The 12158-nt window shown below is 46.7% G+C and overlaps 1 protein-coding gene across 5 annotated transcripts in view; it reads left to right on the top strand.

Moving 5' to 3' along the window:
• TBC1D4 (TBC1 domain family member 4) overlaps window positions 1-12158 on the top strand; it is a 623735-nt gene that overhangs the window by 596130 nt on the left and 15447 nt on the right. For all 5 annotated transcript variants that reach the window (XM_085622014.1, XM_085622012.1, XM_085622013.1 and 2 more), the window contains 2 exons: window positions 9678-9922; window positions 10801-10960. In XM_085622014.1, the coding sequence (XP_085478140.1) occupies window positions 9678-9922; window positions 10801-10960 (405 nt within the window). The remainder of the gene's footprint in view (window positions 1-9677; window positions 9923-10800; window positions 10961-12158) is intronic.

Genomic DNA, 12158 nt, shown 5'->3' with positions numbered 1-12158 from the left:
GTCCTGTAGATTTAATCATAAAAACCCTTAATGAACTAGCACATCTAGTCCATTCTTACATCTCAAAGTGGTGTGAAAATGTACAATATGTCACCCTTTTATCAGTGTGATGGTTAGTAGTAATCGATGGAACTAGCACGTGGCAGACCAAGCAGGGGCAGTGGATGGTATAAACCCTGGTAGCTTCCTGGGAAGTAAGTTGGGCCCTGGCACTTACTTTGTTGCAAATTAACCACTTTCTTTGTTGTAACTTGAAAGTTTTTTATTTTATTTCAAAGACCTTTATTACAGCAGTACACAATATCACAGCCTCACGCATACAACCTCACGGGCTGGCTACAGACGATATTGCCCCCTTGGTGCTCTCACCTATATACACAGCCATTTGACCGACAACCCGGAGGTCCGGCGGCAAGGCCCTGCAACATCTCTCGTATATCATCCCTGCTGGATGCTCATCAGACCAAGGTCCATGAAATTATTTTCGTTTCCTGTTTTTGCACCTCCACTGTGTAACAACAGCGAAGGCAATCGGGGGGGTATGGATGTCCAGAATCCTAATACGAAACAGAAATCCACAATTGCCATAGTCCTGCCGGGCATACAACTGTAGTCCCCTACAGATCGGGTTCTGAAGCCTGATAGGCCCCACGCGCATAAGCAACCCCCGCACCAGTGACCCTTAGAGTAAGCATCAATAAAGGGCTATACGCCAACGAGACAGTCCACAATACTTGCAGCGCAGACTACACCTCCCATCTCTGCGGTCTATCCACCATGTCCCATATGGAGACGGTTATACCAGGGCCACATACCTCCGCTACTCCCATGTCAGCCTCCTTGCTTTGCAACAGACCATCCACCACCTTCTCATCGTCAGTGCCACCCACGCCAGAGTACCTCCTTCAGGTAGAACATCTCAATACCGTATCGTCCTCTCCGCCAACCTGACTCCCCACCACTGCAAATCCATAAAGAGTCGCTCCTAAATGTATGCTGTATCTGCAGGAACTGTACCCGCTGCCACCCGATTTCCATCTTCATCTGAATTGGCCTGAGCTGCCAGGTATGCTCTGAACGGATCCCATATGTCCTTGGCCCTACTGCTCAATGGTTGTGTGTCGGCGTATATTGTGTTCTGTTCTTGACAATACAGTAAATCATCTATCCACTCCTTAAATTTCGGTGCACGGCCCCTTCCCCACCGACATGCAACCCTTCGTTTCGCTAGTAAAAGTGCAATGTTCCCAAATTTCCGATTCACCTTGGGTATCTGCATAGTATATCCCAGCAGCATCATGAGCGGGTCCCGTTTAATCGTGTCGCCCAACATAGCCGTCAGTGCTGTGTGTACCTGCGTCCAGTAATCGGACACCCTTGGACACATCCAAGCCAAGTGTAAAAAACCGGCTCCTTCCGAGTGGCAGCGCTCACATTTGTCATTGTCCGAGAGTCGGAATCTCAGCTTTTTTCCGGGCGTGCAATCCAATCTTTGCAAAAACTTGTAATGGATAATCCGCAGCCTGCAGCTGGCCGAGATCTGCGAAGTGAGCTCGCAACAATACGCCCACTGCGCCTCCGTTATGTCCCTGCCTATATCAACACACCACTGCCTGAGCGCTCTACACTCTACACTCCCACTTTGCTCTCGAATACTACGGTACAGGTGAGAGACTAGATGCCTACCATCCGCAGAAGTAAGCAGAACTTGCAAAGGCAGTACTATTTCAGGCTCTTCCAGAAATTGCCCCTGCCGCAGCCGGATATAATAAAAGATGTCTAGCGGTGTAGGCCGACACCCCTGAAACAATTGTTCTTTCGTTTTGAACTGACTGTTCAGAAATAGATCGCCCCAATAACGGATTTTCATCTTAGCGCACATCCCCTTGAACCCCCCTTCCTGCAGCAAGGACAGATCTGGATGGTAAACTAACGGCAAGGTCGGTGCATACAAGAACTGAAGTGCGATCCGGCGAAGGATCCGCTGCCACGCATCTATCGTGCACGTCACCGTAGTAGCCGGCGTCTCAATCACACTGACTGGGCCCTGAATAATGCCCTTCAGTGGCAGAGGTCGAACTATCCAGTCCTCCACAGCCAGCTGCGGCATGAAAGGTGTAGGTGCAAACCAATGGTATGCAAAATGGGCTTGAGCACTCAGATAATAAGCTAAAAAGTCAGGGACATCAAATCCCCCACTTCTATATGGCTGGGTAATAATTGACCAAGCCAGTCTAGGTTGCTTACCAGCCCAGAACAATCTTAATAGCTCAGAACGGAGCGTTCGAAAAAAGAACGCACCTGGATAGTACGGGATGTTCTGGAATAAATATAAAAAACGAGGTAACACCACCATTTTAATTAGTGAGGCCCTACCAGCCATAGTAAATGGTAAGGAGATCCACCGTGTTACGTCCTCTGCCAATTTGGAGATGGCAGTACCGTAATTCAATCGTAACGTCTCCTCCTTCAGCTTTGAGATCTGGATCCCTAAATATCGAAGATCCGAGTCACACCATTCAAGCGGATAGTCCAATGAAAATCGGACCACCGCAGGAGTCAGGGGAAAAAACTGCAACTTCTTCCAATTGATTTGTATACCAGATAATTGCCCAAACACCAAGAATTCTCTGAGTAGCGGATTGAGGTTAGTCTGTGGATCCACCACATACAACGTTAAGTCATCCGCATAGAGTGACACATCTATTTGACGTTGGAAACACTTAAAGGCACTCTGCTTGTGCAACTGTCGGATACGGCATGCTAAAGGTTCAATCGCTATCGCGAATAGTAATGGGGACAACGGGCACCCCTGTCTGGTACCTCTGGTTAATGAAATCGGGTCCGACATCTCACCATTAATTAGTACTCTCGCCTTCAGTTCAGTGTAAAGCAACTTTATCCATGCCACGAATATTTTGGGAAACCCCATCCTGTACAAAATAGCAAACAAGTAGCTCCACTCAACCGAATCGAATGCTTTGGTGGCATCAAGAAATATGGCAGCTACAGGCAGTTCAGGCACTATTGTGTGAATCAATGAGAATAGGGTACGCAAGTTACTAGCCGTAGATCTCCCAGGGATGAACCCAGCCTGATCTGGAAGGGCTATTTTAGTCATTAGCAAAGAAAGCCTAGTGGCAAGCACCTTCGCCAATATCTTAGCGTCGCAATTTATCAAAGACAGCGGCCGGTACGCATCGCAGTCAGCAGGGTCCTTGCCTGGTTTCAGCAAAGAGGTAATCACCACCTCCCTCATCGACCCTGGCAACATTCCCACCTCCAGAGACTCCTCATAGACCTCCTTGAGCACTGGAGCCATTATATCTATATAGCATTTATAAAATTCCGCTGGTAGCCCATCCAGGCCTGTCGCCTTACCATTATTAAGAGACATAATTGCATCTCGTATTTCATCAAGTTCGAACGGGGCTCCAAGGAACTGTCTATGGTCGTCACTCAGCCAACATAGTGCCACATCATCCAGGAAATCCCCAAAGAAGACCTCCCCAACGCGGCGTGTAGCATATAACTCCTCATAATGTGCAGTGAATAGGCCTAAGATACCCTTCGTATCCTGATGCGTGATACCTTCCGACGTACGTATCTCCAATATGTGTGTATTGCATCGCGAATGTCGAGCTATCTCTGCTAAGACGCGACCCGGTCTCTCTCCTTCGCAGTATCTTCGAGCCTGCCAATATTTGCCTCTGAATTTGGTCTCTCTATCTGCTTCCTTTTCATATTGCGTGAGCTTTTCTCTAAATTCCTTATGAATGGGGCCCATCGGCTCCCGGGCCATCCTATATTCCAGCTCCTTAAGGTCCGTCTCTAATTTTATAAGCGACCCTCGGATATCCCTCAGTACCCCAAAGCTCTTCGAAATGTAGTATCCCCTGACCGTCACCTTAAACGCCTCCCAGATGGTATCAACACTATCTACCGATCCTTTGTTGCTAGGAAAAAACTCTGCAATCTCCTCTCCCAGCTCTGTCTTAAACAGTGGATCCAAAAGGGCCGCGGGTTGCAGACGCCACACTGGTGCAGCCCTCCCATAGCCCACAGCCCTCCCATAGCCCAGGACTGCTACCTGAACCAGAACCGGACAATGATCCGAATAGGACCTTGGCAAATGCGTAACTCTACCTAAATCAACCACTAATCTGCGAGACAAAAAACAGTAATCAAGCCTGGCCCAAGTGTTAGCGTACGCTGTAAAGTGTGTGCCCTCCCGAAGCCCAGCATGCACGAACCTCCAACTATCTATCAGGCCCCCTTCCTCCAGTATACCCGCTATAGCATCCCGTGCACTTTTGTTGTATTGAGGGCTACCATCAGAACTGTCCAGTCCTGGGGCCATTGCAACGTTAAAGTCTCTCCCCCATATAATATGCATGGAGCCAGTGTTCAGTATCTTACCCCACAGCTGTGTGAAAAAGGCAGGCGAATCTACGTTAGGACCATAACAGTTTACTATTGTGACTGTTTCCGTGCCAAGCCTGCCCCATAACAAGACAAATCTCCCTTCTGCATCCCTATGCTCACCTAGTCTCACAAATGGCACCGTTTTCTTGATTAAAATCGCCACTCCACGGGCATACCCTGAATACGAAGAGAAACTCCGTACCGCCGCCCATTTGTTTGCCAAAGCATAAGTTGAACGGGGGCTAAGATGCGTTTCCTACAGTAATGCGATTTGTACCTGATGCTGCTCTAAATAGGCCACCACCCTCCTGCATTTCCTTGCATCATTTAAACCTCGTACATTCCATGTTAAGACTGTGATTTTCGCCATCCGTGCAGTATCAGCCATTACTCCTCAAATTTCCATGATCCGAACAGCCACATGACGCACAGTGCGGCCCCTGTCCCATGAACCCGTAGGCATATCAATAAAAGCCACAGCAACCACAGCATTGGACTTTCCTGAATAATCAAATCAACATCCCAATAAACTTCTGCCACCTCCCTCCTCTGTAAGCAAAAACCCCACAACTTTCTTGAGTCTCCCTCCCCCGTACATGAACTCCAAACATCCGGTCCTTCATTGAACCCCCTATACCCTCCCCACTCCCACTGAAGCAAACCCCAACCTGCCAGCCATGTTCCCTCCCCTTCCCTCCCACAATTGCCCCAAGAACGAGGACCAGTAGTCTCCCCACACCCCTAATACATTCTAGGGTAGTTCCCTTCGGGGAGCATATCTAGGTGGCACCACTAATTCCCCTCATTATCGCCAAACTCACAATGTGACTTGTAGTCTGGCCTGGTGACCCAGAAGGGGGGTCCGGCGCTATAACCATAGGCAACTTAGGTACCTCATCAGCAAACAGTACTATCACTAGACCATAGAAAATAAACAACACCCATTATACCCGGAGAAGCTCCCAACAATGCGGAGGCCTCCAAAATACCCACCCATCTCTCCATGCGCACAAAACTTAAGGAACAAACAGTATGCTGAATCCGGTGCAATGTCTCTCAATCAAGATCCCCAATCCCAGCTCTCGCGCAACACACTCATACACATCATCGTTACAGTATGCGAGCAATGTTCACCCCACTCACTGTTCACCATACACCATCTCCCCATGCAGTGGATCCAGCTCTTCTTCCGCTCCATCCTTAGGCCTGTGAGCACGCTTGTAGTGCTTGAGAAAATCCTCTACCTGTTGAGGATTCGTGAATTTTTTTTGCCTCCCCTGGTACGTGACCCTCAACCGAGCCGGGTAGAGCAACGCATAGTCCATTTGCAAGTTTCGCAGCTTGGCCTTTACAGCTAGAAATTTCCTATGTTCCTCTTGGACCATCGGAATAAAGTCAGGGTACAAAGTAAAGGAGTTTCCATCATATGATAGTGAGCGTGTGCCGCGTGCCGCCCTCAGAGCCGCGTCCCGATTCCGATAATTCAGCAGCCGGGCTATGATTGGCCTGGGGGTTCCTCCCGGTTTCGGTCTGGGGCCCAGGGCACGATGCGCCCTCTCCACTATAAATTGGGGAGAAAAAACTTCAGAACCAATCGCCGCCACCAACATCTTCTCTACATACTCCTCCATTTTGCCCACATTGGTCGTCTCCGGAATACCTACTATGCGGACATTATTACGCCTACTTCTCACCTCCAAATCCTCATTTTTGGCCGCAATAACTCGCAGCAGGTTGTCCATTCTGAATAGCTGCGAGGTGTGCTGTGTCATTGTGTCCTCCGAATCCAATATCCGCTGTTCCGCTCCTTTCAGACGCTCCTCATGAGCATCCAATTTATGCACCACTGCATCCATGTGCGACGACATCCTATCGACTTTGACAGCAATCGTCGCAAACCCTTGGCGCATCTCGCGCAAAACATCTTGTAGGTTAGTCGCTGCGCCTGCCGAATCCCCTGCTGCCCCACTCGTTTCCGCCGGGCTGTGAAGCACCTCCCCAGGCTTGGTCGTCTTCTTACTAGAGTCAAACGTGAGTTTGGGCTGTCTCGCGTCCGTCCTGCCCATCTTGACCGCACGCTAATACAGTAGATCGCACCTTAAGGATGAGCACTCTGCAAGTCCCTAGCCAGTAGGCCCAATATGACACAGGTTGCAGGAGGTGGCGTGGGGAGGGAGAGGATACTCCAATGGCAACGGATGAGAGGCCTCCAATGCGTCTCCTACTCTCAACTCTCAGGACTCCGGGCCGGGCAATGCCTCCCTCACCAACTCAGTCAGTGGCGTCGCCGCATAGGACAGTGAACTCCGCCGTCGCCAATAGTGGACGTGAAGGGACGCAACCGCCTCCTGATCAGAAGTGGCGCCAATCCCCTCTTTCAAACCTCCCAACTCTGCTATCCAGCTCCAGCAGTCCAGTGCGAGCGATTTACAGCAAGGGAGCCCAGTACATTTCCCACTGCACCCTAGGCAACGCCAAAGAGTCCCATCCGAGGGTGACGCTCCATGGTCAAAATCCCATCAGCCAGTCTGGGGAATAAAGCCACCTGCGTTCTCACCCGCTCAGTTCAGCACACAGCACCAGCGTCCTCGAAAGTGTCAGCGCCGGATTCGGTGATCTCCCCTAATGGAGTATGGTCATCAAGAGTCCATACGCGCAGGATTCCCGCGATCCCGGGCACCACGGTCCCAGTCCGCCATCCCAGCTCCACCACACAATCCTTCCGCAGTTCCAGACAGCACACCCCCCCTTTCCTGGGGGACTTCTTCAATGCACCATTGCCTTTGATGCGGGAGGGGGGGATCGGAGACTCACCACTGCAATCCGCCAGGCGGGGAACCTCTCACCAGCGTAGCTGCGCCTCCACCACGTGAAATTCAGGGCCTTTCACCACCTGGGCAAACTCGGCACTCGCATCACCAGCCCCCGGCACTCCAATCTCAGCTAGTACTCCAGAGGAGGGGGGGAGCCCCGCCGCCACCACCACTCCCACTAGTAGCCTGCTTAGAGTCCCAGCGCTCCGACGTTCCCCATGATGCGGTACCTCTGGGCACGTCTCTCGCCTCCCACGATCCGGAGGCCTACGGCCGTGACCACAGCCTCGGCTCTCCTAGTAGCAGCAGCCTGCCACGCGTCTCGTCTCCTCCAGCCGTCTCGTCCGCCGGAGCCTCCGGGACGCTTCCCTCCTTCCTCCGACCGTCAATAACGCTCAAATTCGGCCAGTCGTCGCCGGGTCCCACATGTAAGCTCCGCTTGCGATTACAGCCCCAATGCTTGCCTTTTCAGGATATTTAAGCGGATAGTTGCCGCCGGACTGCGGGAGCCCTACACGAAGGCTGCCATTCGCTAGTGCGCCACCTAGCGTCCCCCTTGTAACTTGAAAGTTTATAAATGTATTGGTTAGTTATTAAAGACCATCTCAGTGTCTTGAATTATGCACACGTAAAAGCCATAGTAATATATTTGCATTCAGAAATTTAGGAAACTAAGCTTTATAAACAAACGAGGCAACTCCTGAAACTAGTAGTAAATCAGCCTCCGCCTCTATACGTTTTCCTGTTTGTGCAGATTTACTTCTATTCACAAACATTTTCTTTAGTACGCCTTGTATCTGTACTAGGTGGATGTTTTCAGATGGCTTTTAAGTCTCTTGTTCCCTCTGTATTTATCCGTTGTGGCGAGCTATTCATTGCAAACGCACATTTTTCCTTGTTTTTTTTTCTCAACAGGGAATTTGTTTTACCCCAGTGGAGAAACTCCTTGCCCTACATTGCATCAAATCTGGGGTTGATTCATTCCCTCCCTACCCTGGAAAGGAAGTTACTTTAGCTCTTGGCTAGACTAAAGTTCTAACATCAGGCTTCTCCAACGAGTAGCTCGTGAGCTACTGGTAGCTCTGAACCTACCTGGAAGTAGCTCTCCTGTGTGCATCCCAGCCTGCTAAATTAGACACGTTTGGTTGGTTGAATTAGTCTATGTTGCCCAAAACTTAAATGATTGTATTCAAGATAAAAATTTGTGTTTTTTGAAACCTCAAATTCCTAAATATATTTAAATCTGATATTTGAGTGATAAATCAGGCAGCACTAGGGAGACGTATTACTTATATTAATACCTTGGTTGACAGATAGATTGCAGCTATGGCTGTTATGTATTACCCATGTAGAGGCATTCCAAAATTGATAAAGGCTTATTACATCACTGCCGGCTACCATGCCGGATGCACTCAGGTGATCACTACTAGTCATCTTGGATGTGGTGACAACTAATCTAATCTCATCTGAGATGATCACTATTACAACACTAATAATATTAGTAGCAAGGGATGACGTTGGTTGAACATAAGTAGCTCTTATTTCTGAAAAGGTTGGAGACCCCCTGCTCTAACAGTTTCCAGTGTGGAAAGGATAATGAGAAGTTTTTGAATCCCGCCAAATTTCAATGTTTGTGGGCATTCACAATCTTCCACGTCTAAGCACTCCTTGGAACGCTCAGTTTCCCACCTGCTGAGTGAGATTTGAACCTGTGGGGAACTCTAGCAGAGTGCTCTGTGCGTGTAAACAGGCTTACACCTGCAAGTCTTTGTGAATTCCTGGCAGGCAAACAAAAAAAAGGCAAATTTACCTTTCTGCATAGGACCGAAAATGTCACAAGTGAGTAAACAACTAATAAATGTTTAATGTGCCGGGCATATTTATGAAAATCTTCCTTCGAGCCAGCAGTAACAGCCCTCACTACTGAAAATAAAAAAAAGAAATCACAGACGAACTTCTATGTAGACGTAAATGTTTATAACGTACTCTACAGCGCTGTGCGTCTTAGGGCACAGGAATCTATCCGTTTAGTTTGTCTGCAGAGAGAATTTTTATATTTTTGCCAAATAAAATCCAATCTACAGTCACCCTAAATAAAGAGTAGATTTTGGCTTTATCATCTCTCTGGTGGATTAAGTGGGTTGTTCCTAGTAGACAATTATGTACGGTCTTAATAACATTTACTTGACTTGGATAGAGTTAAATTTTCTGATGTTTGATATTTTCTATGATGTGCTTTATAGAGATCACAATTCAGGCATTTGCTGTTATGGGCAGTTGTATGCCGTTTTAATAAGAAAATAAATAATGTGATTTCATTTGAACCTGTAGCCTTCTCTTTTTCAAAAACAAAATACAATGTATTTAGTGATGTTCTGTTGTTTTTTTGTTGTTTGATTTTGTTATCAATTGCATGTCCTTTTGTGTTTTTCCGTGTAGGTCGGACATTTCCAACTCACCCTTACTTTTCTGCACAGTTGGGAGCGGGGCAACTCTCCCTGTTTAATCTCCTGAAAGCCTATTCCTTGCTGGACCAGGAAGTGGGTTATTGCCAAGGCATCAGCTTTGTGGCTGGCATTCTTCTCCTGCACATGAGTGAAGAGCAAGCCTTTGAAATGTTGAAGTTCCTCATGTATGACTGGGGCTTCCGTAAACAATACCGACCTGATATGGTGTCGCTGCAGGTAAGATTCTAAACCTTTATCTGGTCACATAAGTTTTCACTAGACCACACCTGCACATAACCATTCAGTGAACCCCATATATATGTTAATCATGTGAGGTGCAAGTTAACCTCCTCACCCACTGCAGGCATGGTATTGCTCGGCAGCGGGGTCATAACCTTTCTGATGGCCACCGGTCAGTGATGGTTACCTATTTGAGTACAGCAACAGTGTTGGACCTCATATTCATTTTGATCAATCAGTGTCATTTGAGATGCTGTCGACCAAGACTACGTGTTGATCTGCACGATACCAGACTGGCGTTAGAAACTGGCCAGTTGAGTGGTTTTGCTTGCTTTCATCTGAAAGAACTCAGCAAATGTTACTACTTCTGTGTACTTCTTAGGAGTTTCCAGAGAACATAACCTTCCTCCTTTGTTTAATATCCATCTGGCCACATAAATTACTAGCTTTAACCTTCAGCTCTTCACATGAACCAATCACTTTCAGATCATGGTCAGACTCAGTGACAATCTAGAGTCTGCAGTCATCATTTGTGGGTAGGCCTGTTAGTGGTATATTTCGGGATGATTGGCAGTACACTGAAGATGAATATGTGTTGATATGAGAGTATCAACACATGCCAATGCTATGTATGTATACCATGTTCTGAGCAATAACTGGTGCTCCCATGAATATTTTATTCTACTGTCACATTTGACGTGTTTGTTTTGTTTTTTCCACACTGCCTCCTATTTTTTATGTACTTAGTGTTGAAAAGAATGGCAAATGCAAATCTGTAAGATGGTGAATTCAGATTTTAAAAAGTCTCATATACTTTTGAAGGAGAAAACTAATGGGTTTCTGTTCTTTTTGCTGTTCTTCCGTTTATGCATTAGATTCAGATGTACCAGCTGTCCAGGCTTCTCCATGACTATCACCGAGACCTTTATAATCATCTGGAGGAGAATGAGATCAGCCCGAGTCTTTACGCTGCCCCTTGGTTTTTGACGCTCTTCGCTTCTCAGTTTCCACTGGGGTTTGTTGCCAGAGTGTTTGGTAAGCTATACCATCTCCTCAACATACATTTTAGGAAAGGGTAGTATGAAAAGATATGCTGTGTTGTTATTGCCATTTCTATTGTGCATAGCCAACTATTAGTATGGACTTGTAATGCTTTTGAGGGTGTCTCGGCAAATGATTCCGCTGTGTGCTTCTCAGAGTGAAGTCTGAGTCTTCCTGTAACCATATCTTCTGTCCATCTCTGAAAAGTACAGCTTCACTTGAATTTTTGTAGAATAAATCCAATGTACGAAGAGTAAAGATGATCTTGAAGCTTTATTGTAGTAACATGAATGACACCACGGGAGTGCGTCCTTCCTCTCCGAAGTATGAACGGTCACTGGCCACAGAACCGATCATAGTTCAGGGAGGAGGTTGAACGCACGAGAATACAAGTTCAAGAAACGCTCATTTTAAAGATACACACATAGCATGCGCGTGTAACATCCACACGCGCATGTGATCAGCAGAATGCAGAGAAAGCACGAGCTCAGTGAGACACCACGAGCTCGTGAACACGTTATGCCACAATGACAGTAAACAAGGTAAGCAAGCTGTCACAACTATAAATAAACACTATACAGTACACTACATCATCCAGTTGGGTGACGGTGTTATGTTCAGACAGCTTGGGTCGTGTTGGTGTACATATTGTTCCTGAAATAAATCAGTTAACACGTTAGTTCTAATTCCATATCTCAAAGTTGATTTCTTAAGCATCATAATTAAGGCTCCCTGTTTTCCGTTTTTACTGATTTTTACTGATAAATACAGACAGAAAACCATTTATTTTTTGTCTGTATTTATTTTTACACGTGGATAAAAACGGAAATCGGTGGTGCTTTTTAAGGGATTCTAAATACACTTTGTTATGATGGCAAGACCAATAACTGTGTGGATTGATAGGTAAGGGGGTTAAAAAAAAAGGAATTTTAGTAAAGAAGCTCAAACAGCAGTAGATATGTTCAAGGCTGATACTGAAATGTGCATATTTTCATGTAAGTGCATTGATTTATCTTCTGCGGTTGTTCATATCAATGAAACCTGGCCGGCATTCAAGCAGAACTACATATTTATTGGTTAAATAAATATGGAAATATACCAGTTTCAGCTTTATTTTTTCACAAAACCCATAATAAATATGGATAAATACAGATAACATTGACAAAAAATAAATATGGATAAATACAGACGG

This window comes from Triturus cristatus, chromosome 8 (assembly GCF_964204655.1).
Source record: "Triturus cristatus chromosome 8, aTriCri1.1, whole genome shotgun sequence".
Taxonomy (NCBI): Eukaryota; Metazoa; Chordata; class Amphibia; order Caudata; family Salamandridae; genus Triturus; species Triturus cristatus.
This window is presented reverse-complemented; position numbering and strand designations above follow the sequence as displayed.